Below are 20,878 nucleotides of genomic sequence, written 5' to 3'. Positions count from 1 at the left end.
TACCTGTGTGTATGTGTGCATATGTATACAGGTGTGTGTGTATGCACGTGTGCATATACATGTGTGTGTAGACGTAAGTTTGTCTGTGTGTATGTAATGTATGCACCTGTGAGTATGCTCACAGGTTTGTTGAGATGTTGAGTTGGGAGTGGCTTAGCCAGTCACGTGATGTTCACAAGACTCAATAAAACCCCAGCCAGTTGGGTTCAGGGGACTCACGATTAGGCAGGTGGTTGTGAGCCTGGTGGATGAACTGGCAATGTGATTGTTAAACCTTTGCTAATAAACCAACTCGTTCTTAAGAGCAATGTGTTGCTATGAATTCTTAAGCAAAGAACCCATGAGGCAAATTCATTACAGTGTAGGTATGCACACACATGTGTGAATACACGAGTGTATACCTGTGTGTACGTGTACATGTGTATGTACACTTGTGTCTGTGTGTGCATATACGTGCGTGTATGTGTGTTTACCTGTGTATATGCATGCGTGTGCATGTGTATACGGGTGTGTGTGTTTACATGCATGCGTGTGTTTACGGGTATGTGTATGTGTGTGTGTGCACGTGTCTGTTGTGGACATGGTGAAGCGACAGTAACATATGTAAATGATTATGCTGACAATGATGCCTCCACCCTCAGGGTTGAAATGCCTGTCCACACTCAGCTCTAGGCTCATGAATAAAGAATGGCTGCTTGGGTTGGTATCAGAAGGCGACTGGTGTGTAAGCTTATAGACAGAGGCAAGGAGCACACCAGGGAAATCAAAAATATTAAGTCTCCTAACTAGATCTTTTCTGCTGCTTTTTAAAAAAAAACTTCACAAAAGGCGATTAGCTTGTCTTCTTTTTGGTAGAGCAGCAGAGATTACATGGCTGCCTGCGATTGCGTGGCTCCCGGCCTGCGAGCACCATCGGAGCAGGCCGGGAAGCGGAAGGAGCAGCATGGTGGCGTACCACTCCAGGGAGCAGCACGTGCTGGAGCAGGAGGGCGATGGCAGTGAAGAGTGACGTCATCAAGGTCCAGGTCGGTGATTGGAGCGTGGGCAGGTACAGCTGGAGCGGCGAGGCCGGGGCGAAGGAGCGGCGAGAGATTGCAGAGCGACGTGATCGGGGTCCAGAAGAGGCGAGGGCCCGGGGCAGCACGGGCCAGCCCACACTGCGATATGTGTGCGCACTAGGTCTGTGCAGCAGAGCTGGTCTCTAGTCATCTTGGTTAATCCTTGCCACTGGACCAAGACCTAGCTCTGTCAAGCCCGTGTGGTGGCTGGTGTGCAACGGCCACCCCACGTTAAAAAAATCCACACACAGGCATCTTCCACCCTTCAAGATTTAGTTCAGGACCTGGAATTTTAGGTCCTTCATTGAAACACCTGTGAACTTTTTGACGTGGAAGCAAGTCATCCTTGATTCGAGGGACTGCCTATGATGACATGGCTCCGGTTGGGGTGGAGTGTAGAATGTTTCGGTGGAAGGGGTGTTGCAGTTGTGTGGGCGGACTGGTTGGGCCGGGTGCTCTTTACCTTTCTGCCATTGTTCATAGGTTTATATGTAACCTTCAGGACTGCTGACCGAGGGCCGTGTGGCTCTTTGTCGGCCGGCGCGGACACAATAGGCTGAAATGGCCTCCTCCTGCGCTGTCGATTGCTGTTTCTATTAGAGGGTGATTCAATGGAGGTGTTTAAAATGGTGAAGGGATGGGACAACGTAGATAGAAATGTCCAGTGATTGAGGGGGAACCAGAATGAGGGAATATATGTATACAATATATATATTATACTGAGCGAGTTAGGACAGGAAGCAGGAGAAACCGTTTTATACAGAAACAGGCCATTCGGCCCAACTGGTCTATGCCGACGCTTATTCTCCACACGAGACTCTTCCCTCCTTACTTCATCTAACCCTATCAGCACATCCTTCTATTCCCGCATGTATTGATCCAGCTTTCCCTTAAATGCATTTATGCTATTCATGTCATCTATATGCTGCCCCTCGGCGACATCATCCGAAAACATGTCAGGTTCCACATGTATGCTGACAACATTCAGCTCCATCTCACTACCTCCTCTCTTGACCCCTCCACTGTCTCTGATTTGTCACATGTCTTGTCCGACATCAGGTACTGGATGAACAGAGATTTCCTCCAACTAAACATTGGGAAGACCAAAGCCATTGTCTTTGGTCCCCGTCACAAACTCGTTCCCTCGCCAACGACTCCATCCCTGGTAAACGAGAAGTCGAGCCAGACCATTCGCAATCTTTGTGTTGTGTTTGACCCCGAGATGAACTTCCGACCACATATCTGCTCCATCATCAAGGCCACCTACTTCCACCTCCGTAACATCGCCAGACTCCTACCCTGCCTTAGCCAATCTGCTGCTGGAACCCTCATCCATGCCTTTATTACCTCGCGACTTGACTATTCCAATGCTCTCCTAGCCGGCCTCCCATCTCCCACCCTACGTAAACCTGAGCTCATCCAAAACTCTGCCACCCGTACCCTAAGTCATACCAAGTCCTGTTCACCCATTACCCTTGTGCTTGTAAAATCTGCACTGGCCGTCGATCCGGCAACGCCTCGATTTTAAAATTATCATCCTTGTTTTCAAACCCCTCCATGGTCTCGCCCCTCCCTATCTCTGTAACCTCCTCCAGTCCTACAAGCCTCCGAGATCTCTGCGCGCCTCTAATTTTGGCATCTTGCGCTTCCCCGATTTTAATTGTTCCACCGTTGGCGGCCGTGCTATCAACAGCCTTAGCCCCAAGCTCTGGAATTCCCTCGCTAAACCTCTCTTTCCTCCTTTAAGAAGCTCCTTAAAACTAACCTCCGTGATCAACCTGTCCTGATATCTGCTTCTGTGGCTCGGTGACAAATTTTGATTGATAACACTCCTGTGAAGCACCGTGGGACGTTTTGCTATGTTAAAGGCGCTATATAAATGCAAGTTGTTGTCGGAGAAGGGACCACTCTCTGGCTAAAGATGTTTCTTCTGAATTCCTTAGTGGATTTATTAGTGACTATCTTATATTTATGACCAATGTTCCCCCTAAGCTGCGTGGTTGCACAGCGATCCGGAGATCCCGCGCAGGCTGGAAAAGATTCTGCGCACCGAAAATAAAAATTAGAGGGAACATTGTTTATGATAGACCCCTAGTTCTGGTCTCTGTCACAAGTGAAAATATCTTCTCTACGTCTCTCTATCAAACCCCTTTCAGAATTTTAAAGATTGCTATCAGGTCACCCCTCAGCCTTCTCTTTTTTAGAGAAAAGACTCCAACCTGCTCAGTCTTTCCTGATTAGGGATAACCTCTCAGTTCATGTATCCTTTTTGCAACTTCTCCAGTGCCTTGATATCCTTTTTGTAATATGGAGAACAGAACTGTGCACAGTGCTCCGAGTGTGGTCCAACCAAGGTTCTATACAAGTTTAACACAACTTCCAATTCTATTCAATTCTATTGCTTTTGAATTCTAATCCTCCAGAAATGGACCCCCGTGCTTGGTTTGCTTTTTAACGGTCATTTGTTAAAAGGCTCCTGCCACGTGAAGTGTTCTTTCTTTAAACTCAGTAGAAATACCGATCAACAAGTAGAATATCACAAAGCACAGCTCAGAGAGAACAGTAAGGATTGAGGGGGAAACTCTCTGCTCATCAGACCCCTGGCGTGTTATAAGCAGTGAATTGTCAAAAAGGAGCCAAGACCCTACTGTCAGCCCACCTCCTCGTAGTACGTCTCCATGGTAATCTTCATCTCCTCCATGTTAGTGGTCTTCAAGTCAGTTTGGAGTTTGCTGAAAATTAGAATGACAAGCAGGTAAATAAAATCCGGAGTGAATATTGCCAGCACTGCGTTGGAGATGGGGCGGGACTTGTGACTGCCACAAACAGAGACACCCGAGTACAGCAGGATTATTTCTCCAGCACAGTGCAGTGTGGAGGATCATTGTGCATAAAATCAATCCCAGTCACTGACAGCAGTGATTGACGGGGGAACTACCCAATCCTCTCCATCCTGGCCGGGACTTGATGCGTCACGCGGCGCAGCCAATGAAATAACCCTTGGAGAAACCAAACATTTATCCAGCAATAATCCCCCCAACTAGCTGCAACTTCCCTTGAGTACAAAAGATTGAGGGCTGGTCCGACCGAGATGTTTAAAATGTTAAAAGGCTTCAACAGGGTAGGAGGAGAGAAACAATTTCCTCTGGTGGGGGAAGCCAAGAACGATGTGACATAATCTTAAAGTTAGAGCCAGGCCATTCAGGAGTGAAATGAACAAGCACTTTTTCTCACAAAGGGTAGCAGAAATCTGGAACTCTCTCCCCCAAAAGGCAGTAGGTGCTGGGGGTCAATTGGGCCTTTCAACACCGAGAGCGATAGATTTTTGTGAGTAAAGATAACAGGGGATATGGGTCAAAGGTGGGTAAATGGACATCTAACTGAATGGCGGAGCAGGCTCAAGGGGCTGAATGCCCTGCTCCTGTTCCTGTGTCCCTACGGCACATGGGGCGCCCAGGATCCGCCCAGGGTTTATCGTGTTGCATTCAAGTACGTGGTGGAAAGCCAGCAAATAATCCAGCCTGTTTCACAATCCCAGGGTCACGGGCTGAAGCACTGGAACCCCCCGATTCTGAACTAAGCCAGCCTTGACCAAGATGAGGTTGAGCCCAGAAACCTGAGCACCATAATCCAGATGGAGGGAGCGCTGCGCTGCCGGAGGTGCTGTCTTTCGGATGAGAAGTTAAGCCGCGATCCCGTCTGCTCTCTCAGGGAATGTAAACGATCCCGTGGCACTATTTTGAAGCAGAGCAGGGGAGCTATCCCCGGTGTCCTGGCCAATATTTATCCCTCAATCAACAAAACAAAAACAGATTATCTGGTCATTATCACATTGGTGTTTGCGGGAGCTTGCTGTGCACAAATTGGCTGCCGCATTTCCCACATTACGACAGTGACTACACTCCAAAAGTACTTCGTTGGCTGTAAAGCGCTTTGGGACATCCTGAGGTAGTGAAAGGCGCTATAGAAATGCAAGTTCTTTCTTCTTTTAGGAACTTGGGGCTAGCCTGATGAAGATGAACTCTGTGGAGAATGCACTCTTCTGGGGAAATAAGGACGCAAGATAAGCCAAGAATGAGAATAGACCACATTTAGCCTTTCCCTTTAGCACTGTAAGTAACTGTTCTAATTATGGCAGGACGAACTTCATGTACGAAAGGAAAGTTCCATGTTAAAGCCCCATCTAAAAGTGTAGATACAGCAGAAATGTCTACAATCCTGAGTGGTCAGTTTTTGCTGCCACTCTAAAACTATTTTCGGTTATTTCAGAGGGACAGGACCAGACTGCACTTTCAGCATGTCCCAATTCTCTGTTCCTCGGACTCTGACCTCTTGTGCCCCCCCCGCCCCCCACATCACCATCCCCCCAAATTCACCCCGCCATTGGCAGCCGTGCCTTCAGCCGCCTGGACCTCCCGCACTGAAATTCCCTCCCTAAGGTTGTGGGTTCAAGTCCTTCTCCAGAGACTTGAGTACAAAAATCTTGTCTGACACTTCCAGTGCAGTACCAAGGGAGTGCTGCACTTTCGGAGCAGACGTTAAACCGAGGTCCCGTCTGTTCACTCAGGTGGACGTAAACGATCTCACAGCACTATTTCGAAGAAGAGCAGGGGAGTTCTCCCCAGTGTCCTGGCCAATATTTATCCCTCAATCAACATCACTAAAACAGTTTATCTGATCATTATCACATTGCTGTTTGTGGAAGCTTGCTGTGCACAAATTGGCTGCCGCACTTCCTACATTACAATAGCGACTACACTTCAAAAAGACTTGATTTGCCATAAAGAGCTTTGGAATTCCAGTGGTCGTGAAAGGCGCTATATAAATGCAAGTCTTGCATTTCTTTCATAAATCCTTCTGGCTCTTCACCTCGATATGGGAGTAAAGGGTTATGGGGAGCGGGCAGGAAAGTGGAACTGAGTCCATGATCAAATCAGCCATAATCTTATTGAATGGCGGAGCAGGCTCGAGAGGCCAAATGGCCGACTCCTGCTCCTATTTCTTATGTTCTTATGTTCTCCTTTACCACCCCGCCTAACAGCGCTTCCCTTGGCTCTGCCTCCATTTCTTGATAACGTCTGTGTGAGGCACTTTGAGACTTTTGTTCTGTACATTAATAGTGCGACATGAATGCAAGATGTAGTCATTGAACCATTTACAAGGATTCAAAGTTGTTGTGAGTCTTGTGCACCATCTAGTGTCAAGTCAAGGAGCAGCATGAACATGTGTGTCCAGTCACTGTGTGGAAACAAAAACATATCAACTCATGTAAACCCTGCTCCCCGACTCGCTATCTAGTATCTACAGCACAGAAACAGGCCATTTTGCCCAAATGGTCCATGCCTGTGTTTATATTCCACACGAGCATCCCAGAGTACTTAAGGAGGTGGCCTTGGAAATAGCGGATGCATTGACAGTCATTTTCCAACATTCCATTGACTCTGGATCAGTTCCTATCGAGTGGAGGGTAGCCAATGTAACCCCACTTTTTAAAAAAGGAGGGAGAGAGAAAACAGGGAATTATAGATCGGTCAGCCTGACCTCAGTAGTGGGTAAAATGATGGAATCAATTATTAAGGATGTCATCGCAGCGCATTTGGAAAGAGGTGACATGATAGGTCCAAGTCAGCATGGATTTGTGAAAGGGAAATCATGCTTGACAAATCATCTGGAATTTTTTAAGGATGTTTCCAGTAGAGTGGACAAGGGAGAACCAGTTGATGTGGTATATTTGGACTTTCAGAAAGCTTTCGACAAGGTCCCACACAAGAGATTAATGTGCAAAGTTAAAGCACATGGGATTGGGGGTAGTGTGCTGACATGGATTGAGAACTGGTTGTCAGACAGGAAGCAAAGAGTAGGAGTAAATGGGTACTTTTCAGAATGGCAGGCAGTGACTAGTGGGGTACCGCAAGGTTCTGTGCTGGGGCCCCAGCTGTTTACATTGTACATTAATGATTTAGACGAGGGGATTAAATGTAGTATCTCCAAATTTGCGGATGACACTAAGTTGGGTGGCAGTGTGAGCTGCGAGGAGGATGCTATGAGGCTGCAGAGCGACTTGAATAGGTTAGGTGAGTGGGCAAATGCATGGCAGATGAAGTATAATGTGGATAAATGTGAGATTATCCACTTTGGTGGTAAAAACAGAGAGACAGACTATTATCTGAATGGTGACAGATTAGGAAAAGGGGAGGTGCAACAAGACCTGGGTGTCATGGTACATCAGTCATTGAAGGTTGGCATGCAGGTACAGCAGGCGGTTAAGAAAGCAAATGGCATGTTGGCCTTCATAGCGAGGGGATTTGAGTACAGGGGCAGGGAGGTGTTGCTACAGTTGTACAGGGCCATGGTGAGGCCACACCTGGAGTATTGTGTACAGTTTTGGTCTCCTAACTTGAGGAAGGACATTCTTGTTATTGACGGAGTGCAGCGAAGGTTCACCAGACTGATTCCCGGGATGGCGGGACTTACCTATCAAGAAAGACTGGATCAACTGGGCTTGTATTCACTGGAGTTCAGAAGAATGAGAGGGGACCTCATAGAAACGTTTAAAATTCTGACGGGTTTAGACAGGTTAGATGCAGGAAGAATGTTCCCAATGTTGGGGAGATCCAGAACCAGGGGTCACAGTCTAAGGATAAGGGGTAAGCCATTTAGGACCGAGATGAGGAGAAACTTCTTCACCCAGAGAGTGGTGAACCTGTGGAATTCTCTACCACAGAAAGTTGTTGAGGCCAATTCACTAAATATATTCAAAAAGGAGTTAGATGAAGTCCTTACTACGAGGGGGATCAAGGGGTATGGCGAGAAAGCAGGAATGGGGTACTGAAGTTGCATGTTCAGCCATGAACTCATTGAATGGCAGTGCAGGCTCGAAGGGCCGAATGGCCTACTCCTGCACCTATTTTCTATGTTTCTATGAGCCTTCTCCCACCCTTCTTCATCTCAGAAGAATGAGAGGTGATCTTATCGAAACGTATAAGATTATGAGGGGGCTTGACAAAGTGGATGCAGAGAGGATGTTTCCACTGATGGGGGAGACTAGAACGAGAGGGGCATGATCTTAGAATAAGGGGCCGCCCATTTAAATCAGCGATGAGGAGGAACTTCTTCTCTCAGGGGGTTGTAAATCTGCGGAATTCGCTGCCTCAGAGAGCAGTGGAAGCTGGGTCATTGAATAAATTTAAGACAGAGACAGACAGTTTCTAAACCGATAAGGGATTAAGGGGTTATGGGGAGTGGGCAGGGAAGTGGAGCTGAGTCCATGATTGGATCAGCCATGATCGTATTAAATAGCAGAGCAGGCTCGAGGGGCTGTATGGCCTACTCCTAGAAACACAGAAACATAGAAAGTAGGTGCAGGAGTAGGCTATTCGGCCCTTCGAGCCCGCACCACTATTCAATATGATCATGGCTGATCATGCAACTTCAGTACCCCATTCCTGCTTTCTCTCCATAGTACTTGATCCTTTTAGCCGTAAGGGCCACATCTATCTCCATTTTGAATATATCTAATGAACTGGACTCAACAACCTTCTGTGGTCGAGAATTCCACAGGTTCACAATTCCACAGGTTCATAATGTTCTGAGTGAAGAAGTTTCTCCTCATCTCGGTCCTAAATGGCTTACCCCTTAACCTTAGACTGTGACCCCTGGTTCTGGACTTCCCCAACATCGGGAACATTCTTCCTGCATCTAACCTGTCCAGTCCTGTCAGAATTTTCTACGTTTCTATGAGATCCCCTTTCATTCTTCTAAATCCCAGTGAGTATAAGCCTAGCCAATCCAGGCTTTCCTCATATGTCAGTCCTGCCATCCCGGGAATCCGTCTGGTGAATCTTCACTGCACTCCCTCAATAGCAAGAATGTCCTTCCTCAGATTAGGAGACCAAAACTGAACACAATATTCCAGATGAGGCCTCAGGAAGGCCGTGTACAATTGCAGTAAGACTTCCCTGCTCCTATACTCAAATCCCTTTGCTATGAAGGCCAGCATGCCATTTGCCTTCTTTACTGCTTGCTGTACCTGCATGCCTACCTTCAATGACTGATGTACCATAACACCCAGGTCTCATTGCACCTCCCCTTTTACTAATCTGTCACCATTCAGATAATAATCTGCCTTCCTGTTTTTGCCACCAAAGTAGATAACCTCATATTTATCCACATTATACTGCATCTGCCATGCATTTGCCCATTCATCTAACCTATCCAAGTCCCCCTGTAGCCTCCTAGCATCTTCCTCGCAGCTCGCACTGCCACCCAGCTTAGTGTCATCTGCAAACTTGGAGATATTACATTCAATTCCTTCATCCAAATCATTAATGTATATTGTAAATTGTAAATAGCTGGGATCCCAGCACTGAACCCTGCGGCACTGCCTGCCATTCTGAAAAGGACCCGTTTATTCCCACTCTTTGCTTCCTGTCTGCCAACCAGTTCTCTATCCACGTCAATACATTACCCCCAATACCATGTGCCTTAATTTTGCACACTAATCTCTTGTGAGGGACCTGGTCAAAAGCCTTTTGAAAGTCCAAATACACCACATCCACTGGTTCTCCCTTGTCCACTCTACTAGTTACATCCCTAAAAAATTCTAGAAGATTTGTCAAGCATGATTTCCCTTTCATAAATCCATGCTGACTTGGACCGATCCTGTCACTGCTTTCCAAATGCACTGTTATTACATCTTTAATAATTGATTCCAACATTTTCCCCACTACTGATGTCAGGCTAACCGGTCTATAATTCCCTGTTTTCTCTCTCCCTTCTTTTTTAAAAAGTGGGGTTACATTAGCTACCCTCCAATCCATAGGAACTGAACCAGAGTCTATAGAATGTTGGAAAATGACAACCAATGCAACCACTATTTCTAGGACCACTACTTAAGTACTCTGGAATGCAGGCTATCAGGCCCTGGGAATTTTTCGGCCTTCGGTCTCTTCAATTTCCCTAACACCATTTCCTGACTAATAAGGATTTCCCTCAGTTCCACCTTCTCACTAGACCTTCGGTATTTTCGGGAGGTTATTCGTGTCTTCCTTCGTGAAGACAGAACCAAAGTATCTGTTCAATTGATCTGCTATTTCCTTGTTCCCCATTATGAATTCTCCTGATTCTGACTACAAGGGACCTACATTAGTCTTCACTAATCTTTTTCTCTTCACATGTCTATAGAAGCTTTTGCAGTCAGTTTTTTATGTTCCTATGTAATTAAACGTATCAGTATAGTCCTTTCTCCCTCATGTAATTATCTACGCTATTAGCCTCATCTACTCCCTGTAGTAGTGAGTTCCACATTCTCACCACTCTCTGGGTAGAGAAGTTACTTCTGAATTCCCTATTGGATTTATTAACGATAATCTTATATTTATGGCCACTAGTTCTGATCTCCCCCACAAGTGGAAACAACTTCTCTACATCTACCCTATTAAACCCTTTCATAATTTTAAAGAACTCTATCAGGTCACCCCTCAACCTTCTCTTTTCTAGAGAAAAGAGCCCCAAACAAGGCTAATTTCTGGTGTAATTCTGTAAATTCCTGTTGCCTGGTGATATTATGGTGTGAAGTTGGGTAGGCGAGGGTAGATCGGTTACTAGTAATCCAGAGAACGTGAGTTCAAATACTACCAGGGCAGTTTGAGAATTTGAATTCAGTTTAAAATAAATTAATAAATCTGGAAATATAAAGAGGTGGTATCAATAAAAGTGACCATGAAGCTGTCGGATTGCCATAAAAGTCCAAGTTTCAGCTGTAACTCAGTGGGTAGCACCCTCACCTCTGAGTCAGAAGGTTGTGGGTTCAAGTCCCACTCCAGGGACTTGAGCACAAAAATCTAGGCTGACGCTCCAGTGTAGTGCTGAGGGAGTGCTGCACTGTCGGAGGTTCTGTCTATTGGATGAGATGTTAAATCGAAGCCCTGTCTGCTCTCTCAGGTGGATGTAAAAGATCCCACGGCACTGTTTTGAAGAAGAGCAGGGCAGTTATCCCCGGTGTCCTGGCCAATATTTATCCCTCAATTGACATAACAAAAACAGATTTTCTGGTCATTATCACATTGCTGTTTTTGGGAGCTTGCTGTGCGTAAATTGGCTTCCATGTTTCCTACATTACAACAGTGACTACACTTCAAGGAGTTCTTCTTTGGCTGTAAAGTGCTTTGGAAAGCATCCTGATGTCATGAAAGATGCTGTAGCTTTCTTTCTTTCAACTGGTTCACGTAAAGTCCTTTAAGGAAGGAAACCTGCCTCTGTTACCCGCTCTGACGTGACTCCAGTCGTCACACCAACTGCCCTCTGAAGTGGGCGAGCAATCCATTCAGTTGTATCACACTCGAGGGCACGTAGGGATGAGCAATAAATGCCGGCCGTGCCAGCAACGCCCACATCCCAAGAATGAATAAAAACTCTATGAAAAGGGGTCAAGTCTAGGGTCACCAACTCTGGTCGGATGTATTCCTGGAGGTTTCATCACATGACCTTCCGCCTCAAACCATCCCCACCCCGACGCTCCTGCCATTGGCCCATCCTCCAGCCACACCACACCGCTTTCCCACGGCCAATTGGAAAGTGAACTGACTCTTTGTTACCCGATTGGATTAATCTTGACCGTCAGTCAAACATCCTTTTATTCCCCATCTCCAACATTTTTAAAACTAATAAATGAAAATGCTCAAAGAAAATGAAAAAAAAAAACACAATTTATTTTAATAAATTGATCATTTTTCTCCCGGAGGGTTGGCAACTCAATTCATTCCACCATCAGTGGCCGTGCCTTCAGCTGCCTGGGCCCCAAGCTCTGTAATTCCCTCCCTAAACCTCTCCGCCTCGCTACCTCTCTCTCCTCCTTTAAGACGCTCCATAAAATCTCTCTCGTCTTCTGCCCTTTTGTGGCTCGGGTGTCAAATTTTGTTTGAAAATCACTCTTGTGAAGCGCCTTGGGACATTTCACTATGTTAAAGGCGCTATATAAAATACAAGTTGTTGTTGGGCCAAAGGCCTTTTCCTGTTATTGGAAGTTACCTTGTTTTAAATGTTGCCCTCTCTCTATCAGCAGCTTTGATGCAAATGATCACAACCAGAATCACACAATAAGACTGACTCTGGAGCATGTAAGGTTCTCAGAGTTAAAATGGCAGGAAGCGGATGAGCAAAATGCAGTGCAAAGGGCGACAAAGAGACTAGATGATTAAAAAAACTACTGATGTCCATTGTGTGAAGTAAGAGGACTGTGATGTATCTTACTTTAAGACGCTGTCTTTCTCTTTACACTGCTGCTCCAACTTAAAGATTCTCTGCTTTAATCCAGTAACAATCTGGGGGAAGAAAGAAAGGACAGGAATGTTGATAATGAACAGCTCACTTAGTGGATTTCTGGGGGTGCAGACTCTGCAGGATCAGTCTCACACAGGGAGTTAGGTCCTTCGGATGAAACAGTCAACTTATCTGTCTGTGTGGAGATGGATGTTAAAGCTGTAATGGAGGCTGCGATTCTGCAAAGCTGAGTTTAAACCAAAGGGTTATCTTCATCCAAACCCATTCTGTGATCTCAGGTGGGGAATTCTGAGGCAGGCAGAAAGAAGCTTATTCCCTGGCCTCCACTATATGATCTGGTTGATCTGGTGCCAAATTTGCCATTGCAGGATTGGATTGGGCGGGACACGTGATACCTTTCACAGTGGAACAGCCCATTGACACTCAATGTTTACATGTAAGAAATGGGTGAGGTATCAGGCAGCTGAAGGTGCCTATGGTACTGTAGCCCGGCCAGAGTGAGTGCATTCAAAAGGGTGGAGACAATTGGAAGACAGAAAGTAATCTTATCACTTACAAGTTGATCTAAATCCTGTGATAAGATTACTGGCTGCAATCTCTCCTGGTTATGTGCTGTTCTGTTTAAGTTGAACTGTTGTTTTGTGATTTTTACTAATACTTCTACAACCACACGTCAAGATCTGTTCTGACTAAGAGCAAAATGCTGTGCGTGAATGCTTGACAAATACACTTACAGGACAGTGGAGAGGTTACATAGGATTACATAGGATATACGGCACAGAAACAGGCCATTCGGCCCGGCGTTTATGTTCCACTCGAGCCTCCTCCTGTCTTTCCTCATCTAAATCTATCAGCATAACCCTCTATTACCTTCTCCCTTATTTCCTTATCTAACCGCTCCTTATATGCGGCTACACTATTCCCTTCAACCACTCCCTGTGGTAGCGAGTTCCACATTCTCATCACTCTCTGGGTAAATAAGTTTCTTCTGAATTCCCTATTTGATTTTTTGGTGACTATCTTATATTGATGGCCTCTAGTTTTGCTCTTCCCCACTAGCGGAAACATTCTCTCTGTATCTACTCTATCAAAACCTTTCATGATTTTAAAAACCTTTATTAGGTCACCCTCAGCCATGTCTTTTCAAGAGAAAAGAGACCGAGCCTGTTCATCCTTTCCCGATAGGTATATCCTCGCATTTCTGGTATCATCCTTGTAAATCTTCTCTGCACCCTCTCCAGTGCCTATATCCTTTTTATAATATGGCGACCAGAACAGTACGCAGTTCTCCAAATGTGGTCTAATCAAAGTTCGATACAAGTTTAGCATAACTTCACTACTTTTCAATTCCATCCCTCTGGAAATAAACCCTAGTGCTTGGTTTGCTTTTTTATGGCCTTGTTAACCTGTGTCGCAACTTTTAGTGATTTGTGTATTTGTACTCCGAGATCCCTTTGTTCCTCTACCCCATTTAGATTATTTTTCTTTAGCTGCGGGTGTTTAAGGAGCAAGTGGGGGACACGGGGTGGGTGCCCATTCTGCAGGCGCTCCTGAACCTAGTGACTGGGGCCCGAGCAGGAGGAAAGAAGCCATCAGATGATCCACCTCAGGCTGCTCTCCTGGTGGCCCGACACAGCTATGGGATTGCAGGCTTGGGGGTCCTTTCAGCCAACAGAAGAGAAGCAGAAACATCTCAAACTTGCACGAGAAAGTCTGTGAGTGCAGTTACAGCAAACAGAAATAATGAAATCTTCAAGCTGGCTTAATCTCAGCTACCTAACAAGGGCAGCAGGTGCGTAGGAACATCACCACCTCCTGGAACTCCCTGTCAATGTTCCCTTTAAGCTGCATAGTCTGGAGTTCCCGTGCAGTCGGCTCACCAGCTTTTAAATGCAAATACCGGACACGCGCTGATTTTTGAATGGGCCACGCGGCCATTAAAGGGGCCGAGCAGCCCTTTAAAGGGGCCCTGCAGCCCATTAAAGGAGCCCTGCAGCCCATTAAAGGGGCCCTGCGGCCCAATAAAAAAAATTAAAGGGAACATTGGTCCCCACCTAACAGCATTGTGGCAGCATCTTCACCACACGGACTGCAGCGGTTCAAGCAGGCAACTCACCACCACTCAAGGGCAACAAAAGATGGGCAATAAATGCCGGACTTGCCATGACGCCCACATCCCGAGAATTAATTTTAAAAATGTTTTTAAAAAAAATCTAAATTGACAGACATGGTGAGAGGATGATCTCATCTGTGTTTTGATAGGACATTTAGTCATATGTGAGACATATAAATATAATTCTCGATCGAGTACATGGTCTTTAAAAGGAGCAAGCAGCATGGGTTTCAGGCAAGGTCTTACCCCGCTAGTGTCATTCTTTTTATCGATCAACCTCCTGGCATACTCCGAACTCTGCAAGACAAGAAAATGCACAGGCAGGTTATGGCACCAATACCATCGGCAGTGTCATTTGCTGAAATAAAAATCTTTCCATGAGAATATTTATCATGAACTTTATTTATCATGACCCCTCAACCTGAGTAATACACATCTGGCCATTTGTTCATTTCTTGCTCATGGGATCTTGCTGTGTGCAAATAGTCTGCTAATTACATCTACATAACAACAGTGACTGCCCTCCATTGCACTTAGATCCATCGCCTCCCCGTCAGAAGGTCGTGAGGAGTTCATTTTCAGTATGTATTTCGGGACCTGGCTTATTAGGTTCTTCACTGAAACACCTGTGAACTCATCCCTTTTTGGTGTGGAAGCAGGTCATCCTCAATACGAGGGTCTGCCTAATACTATACTATACTAGAAGGTCGTGGTTTCAAACCCCACTCAAGAGACTTGAGCACATAGTTTGTCCATGTAAACATGTCTTGCTGTAATTACACTCTGCTGCCAGGGGTGTTGCTGTAACACATCAGTTTTGGGCCTCCTGCCTCCTCATATTCTACTATAAAGAAACTCCTCTGCTACAACCAATTCTACTTCCCTGGTTCCCAAATAGTGGCAGGTTTTGCTATAATATAAAATCAAAAGAATTATACAAAACAAGGATGGAATGTATGACTTTAAAATGAGACTAAATTGCGTCTGCTTACCTGGGTCCAATTAGTCCCCACCCGCTAATCCTGCTTCATCAGATGACTAAACTTGGTTTCAACATGGGATATCAACAGGGATTTTTTTTAAATGACACAATGAAAAAATATATTTAGATTTTAGTATCAGATCCATAAATCTCACGGGGTAATAAGGAAAAAACGAAAAGCAGCCACGCAGGTTGATCGGAACATAAAAAAGCACTGGGGTCCATTTCTAAGGAATAGAATTGAAAAGCAGAGAGGATATGTTAAAACTTGTATAGAACCTTGGTTAGACCACACTTGGAGTTCTGGTCTCCATATTACGAAAAGGATATAGAGACACTGGAGAAGGTGCAAAAAAGATGCCAGAACTGAGCGGCTCTAACTATCAGGAAAGACTGAGCAGGCTGGAGTCGTTTCTCTAGAAAAGAGAAGGCCAAGGGGTGACCTGATAGAGGTCTTTAAAATGATATAAAGGGGTTTGATAGGGTAGACATGGAGAAGATGCTTTCACTTGTGGGGGAATTCAGAACTCGGGGCTATAAATATAAGATAGTCACTAATAAATCCAATAGGGAATTCAGGAGAAACTTCTGTACCCAGAGATTGGAACTTGCTACCACGAATAGCATAGAGGCACTTAAGGAGGAAGCGAGATACGTGCATGAGGGAGAAAGGAATAGAAGGATTTGCTGAGAGGGTGAGAAGAGGGGTGGGAGGAGGCTGGTGTGAAGCAGAAACACCAGCATGGACCAATTGGGCCGAATGGCCTGATTCTGGGCTGTATATTCGATGTAACCCGATTGGAACACTGGCTGTTGAGCATGTCTCATTTACCTTGGAAGGATCCAAAAGCTGTTCAATCTGTTTCTCTTTTCTGCTGTTCTCCTCCTCCGATCGTCTGAGCTTTGTTTTCAGGATATCGTTCTCAGCCTTGTGGGCTTGAATCATCTGTGGGGGGGGATTTGGAGGGAACCACAATAACATCGAGGGGAATTATTCACTGACTGCTTGCAAGGGATGGTCTGAAAGATCTGTATCCCCTCAGACTCTCTACACGTTTACATCACAAGTACAGGCAACTCTTGATTATCCGGGTCACTCGGGGATTGGGCTATTCCGGGTAAACGATTTTTCCGCTAGGGTGAGTCTACATTTTAAAGTTAAAACTTTAATGAATAAACACAAGCGTTAGGGCGAGTTTACATTTATAAGTTAAAACTTTAATGAATCAATACAATCAGCTACAAACAGTAACAAAAGATGGACATTACCAGCATGCATGTACAGGTTCTGTGCCTGGAACCCGGTGCCAGCAATGCCCCCGTTCCCAACGTCAGCGGTGGCCGCGAGAGACAGCGACTGCAGCAGCGCATGCACACAAACACACCAGCAAAGCAAGGACAGAGGAGGTTGATTTTTACAGTGAGTGAGAGTGAGTGTGGGCGAGAGAGTGTGTGCGAGAGAGAATGTGCGAGTGTGAGAGAGAATGAGCAAATACAAGTGAGCACAGTGTTTGGAAGGCGATTTTTCCAAATTATTTGGAGCTGTCTTTTCACTTGTTAGCAACAGAATTTAAAATCCCGTTACAACGTTTCCCGTTGGATCCGTGTACGGATAGTCGAGAGTTGCCGGTAATAACTTTGATTTTTTTTCCCCTCTGCTCTGTTCTCTTAAAGGTTTTGACTCCGTGCTGGGGTATTTGTTCCTTAGGTGGTATCGGCTCAGGGAGCAATGCTGTTGCTCATTGAATAGCACCATGGGGACTTTAACAGGTGCCAGCTGTGGTACAGTGGGTATTATACTTTCTCCTCAGAGTCAGAAGGTTGTGGGTTCAAATCCTACTCCAGAGACTTGAGCACAGAATCTGCCTCTGTAAACTTGGCATACTGTAATTACACTCTGCTGCCAGAGGTGGCGCTATTCCTAAGGTGCCCACTTATACTTTCCCCAAGTGCTTATTCGTGTATGATGATGAGAGTTGGCAGAATATTTGACTGTCCCGGGTGGGAAGGAGAGTGGGACGGGTATGGGTAAGTCAGATTCATTATTCACACCTGCATTTAAAAAAAATTATTCATTCTCCAAAAGCAGGCATCACTGGCAAGGCCGGCATTTATTGCCCATCCCTAGTTGCCCTGACAATGTGGTGGTGGGCCATCTGCTTGAACCGCTGCAGTTTTGTGTGGTCATCCCATCACACAAGTCATGTTAGACCGAGGCTCCATCTGCCCTCTCAGATAGATGTAAAAGATCCCGCGGCACTATTTCGAAGAAGAGCAGGGGAGTTATCCCCGTTGCCCTGACTAATATTTATCCCTCAATAAACATCACCAAAACAGATTATCTGGTCATTATTACTTTTTGTGGGAGCTTGCTGTGCGCAAATTGGCTGCCACGTTTCCTACATTAAAACAGTGACTAAGAACTCATTTTTAGACTGGAAGCAAGTCTTCGATTCCGAGGGACTGCCGATGACACTCCAAATGGTCTTAATTCACTGTAAGGAGCTTTGGGATGTCCTGAGGTCGTGAAAGGCGCTATATAAATACAAATCTTTCTTTTCTTTTATAGTCTGACCATCCCTGATGCACACAAAAAGGCCGTTGTCGCGCGAGATGTTCTGTTCGCGACCCATAAAATAATGAAGGCACGCGGCATCCTGCGACACTAGAGGCATCGTTTTGGTTTGCTGCTGGAGGCGGCACTGGGCATCGTGCAATCGCCACGCTGCAGGGGGGCAGCGCACCCCCCTCATCCGGCCCCAGGTTAGATTCTCGCACCAGTGCTGGAACATAAAAGCACTCGATTCCTGTCTTCAATCACGTTCATTACAGAAACCCCGTCAACAATAAACTGGGGAGGAGCCTCTGACCCCCAGTAGGGCAAGCACTCACCTTCTTCAGTTCAATGATCTCATCGTACATGTCCTCTTTCTCTTTGTAGTCGGGAGTGCCAGGGACATAACCTACAGAGTGAGGGATAGAGGGAATGAGAGAGAGGAGAGAGGAATAAGAGGGGAATGAGAGGGGAATGAGAGGGGAATGAGAGGGGAATGAAAGAGGGGAGATAGAGAATGAGGGAGGGGAGATTGAGGGAGGGGAGAATGAGGGAGGGGAGATTGAGAATGAGGGAGGGGAGATTGAGGGAGGGGAGATTGAGGGAGGGGAGATTGAGAATGAGGGAGGGGAGATAGAGAATGAGGGAGGGGAGATAGAGAATGAGGGAGGGGAGATAGAGAATGAGGGAGGGAAGACAGAGAATGAGGGAGATAGAGAATGAGGCAGATAGAGAATGAGGGAGATAGAGAATGAGGGAGATAGAGAATGAGGGAGATAGAGAATGAGGGAGATAGAGAATGAGGGAGATAGAGAATGAGGGAGATGAGAATGAGGGAGATGAGAATGAGGGAGATGAGAATGAGGGAGATGAGAATGAGGGAGATGAGAATGAGGGAGATGAGAATGAGGGAGGGGAGAATGAGGGAGGGGAGAATGAGGGAGGGGAGAATGAGGGAGGGGAGAATGAGGGAGGGGAGAATGGGGGAGGGGAGAATGAGGGAGGGGAGAATGAGGGAGGGGAGAATGAGGGAGGGGAGAATGAGGGAGGGGAGAATGAGGGAGGGGAGAATGAGGGAGGGGAGAATGAGGGAGGGGAGATAGAGAATGAGGGAGGGAAGACAGAGAATGAGGGAGATAGAGAATGAGGGAGATAGAGAATGAGGGAGATAGAGAATGAGGGAGATAGAGAATGAGGGAGATAGAGAATGAGGGAGATGAGAATGAGGGAGGGGAGAATGAGGGAGGGGAGAATGAGGGAGGGGAGAATGAGGAAGGGGAGAATGAGGAAGGGGAGAATGAGGGAGGGGAGAATGAGGGAGGGGAGAATGAGGGAGGGGAGAATGAGGGAGGGGAGAATGAGGGAGGGGAGAAAGAGGGAGGGGGGAAAGAGGGAGGGGGAATGAGAGCAAGGAGAGAGAAAATAAGAGAACGAGAGAAAAAAGAGAGAGAAAATGAGAGGAGGAATGGAGAGAGAAAATGAGAAAAGGGATGAGAGTCGAGAGAGAAAATGAAAGAGAATAAAAGAGAGAAAAAAAGAAGAGAGACAGAGTGTTAACACAAACAGTAATGGATGGTTATTACTGAACGGAGTTACAGGGCTTCTCAAACATCACGGGGGGTGACCTCGGCCGTGGAATGGATGTCAGGGCAGGGCAGAAAAGGCCAAAACCATATCACAGTCAGTTTCCACATGTATGCTGATGACACCCAGCTCTACCTCTCCACCACTTCTCTCGACCCCTGCTTGGTATCTAAATTGTCAGATTGCTTGTCCGACATCCAGTACTGGCTGAGCAGAAATTTTCTCCAATTAAATATTGGGAAGACCGAAGCCATTATCTTTGGGCCCGCCACAAACTGTGTTCCCTAACCACCAACTCCATCCCACTCCCTAGCATCTGTCTGAGGCTGAACCATACTGTTCGCAACCTAGGCATCATATTTAACCCCGAAATGAGTTACCGGTCACATATCTGTGGCATAACTAAAACTACCTTTTTCCACCTCTGTAACATCGCCCGCCTCCGTCCCTGCCTCAGCTCTTCTGCTGCTGAAACCCTCATTCATGCCTTTGTTACCTCTCGACTTGACTACTCCAACTCACTCCTGGCAGGCCTCCCACATTCCACACTATGTAAACTTGAGGTTATCCAAAACTCAGCAGCCCGTGTCCTAACTCGCACCGTCACGATCACCCATCATCCCTGTGCTTTCTGATCTACATTGGCTCCTGGTTAAACAATGCCTCGATTTCAAAATTCTCATCCTTGTTTACAAATCACTCCATGGCCTCGCCCCTCCCTATCTCTGTAATCTCCTCCAGGCCCACAACCCCCGCCCCCCCCCGAGATGTCTGCGCTCCTCTAATTCTGCCCTATTAAAGATCCCTCATTATAACTGCTCAACCATTGGTGGCCGTGTCTTCTGTTGCCTGGGCCCCAAGCTCTGGAACACCCTCCCTAAACCTCTCCGCCTCTCTACCTCTCTTTCCTCCTTTAAGATGCTCCTTAAAACCTACCTCTTTAACCAAGCTTTTGGTCATCTGCCTTAATTTCTTCTTTTGTGGCTTGGTGTCAAATGTATCTGTTTTGTCTTGTAACACTGTTGTGAAGCGCCTTGGGACGTTTTACTACGTTAAAGGCGCTATATAAATAAAAGTTGTTGTTGTTGAAAGAGTTGGATGCTGTGATGCGGGGAATGTACCTATTTTTTGGATGGATGAGTTAAGATGAGCTTCATGGCCTGTTATCCGTAGCCACATTGTGACCTTGTCTGGTGTTACTCTTTTATTTATGTTGGAGAGCAGGGAGCTTTCAGAACTTCCACCCAAAGCGAATCACCAGACGATTGAGGACGGTTTTCTCTATTTGGGCCCATTATTAAAGGGAG

The 20,878-nt window shown here is 46.1% G+C and overlaps 1 protein-coding gene across 2 annotated transcripts in view; it reads right to left on the bottom strand.

Moving 5' to 3' along the window:
* The window catches only part of iqce (IQ motif containing E), a 53,987-nt gene that overhangs the window by 26,469 nt on the left and 6,640 nt on the right, over positions 1-20,878 (bottom strand). For both annotated transcript variants that reach the window (XM_070901343.1, XM_070901344.1), the window contains exons 6-10: positions 18,326-18,396; positions 16,266-16,379; positions 14,698-14,748; positions 12,309-12,379; positions 3,718-3,790 (exon numbers count right to left, since the gene is read on the bottom strand). In XM_070901343.1, coding sequence (XP_070757444.1) covers positions 3,718-3,790; positions 12,309-12,379; positions 14,698-14,748; positions 16,266-16,379; positions 18,326-18,396 — 380 coding nt within the window. The remainder of the gene's footprint in view (positions 1-3,717; positions 3,791-12,308; positions 12,380-14,697; positions 14,749-16,265; positions 16,380-18,325; positions 18,397-20,878) is intronic.

This window comes from Pristiophorus japonicus, chromosome 15 (genome assembly GCF_044704955.1).
Source record: "Pristiophorus japonicus isolate sPriJap1 chromosome 15, sPriJap1.hap1, whole genome shotgun sequence".
NCBI lineage: Eukaryota > Metazoa > Chordata > Chondrichthyes > Pristiophoridae > Pristiophorus > Pristiophorus japonicus.
Note: the sequence above shows the minus strand (reverse complement) of the source record. Positions and strands in the feature narration are given on the sequence as shown.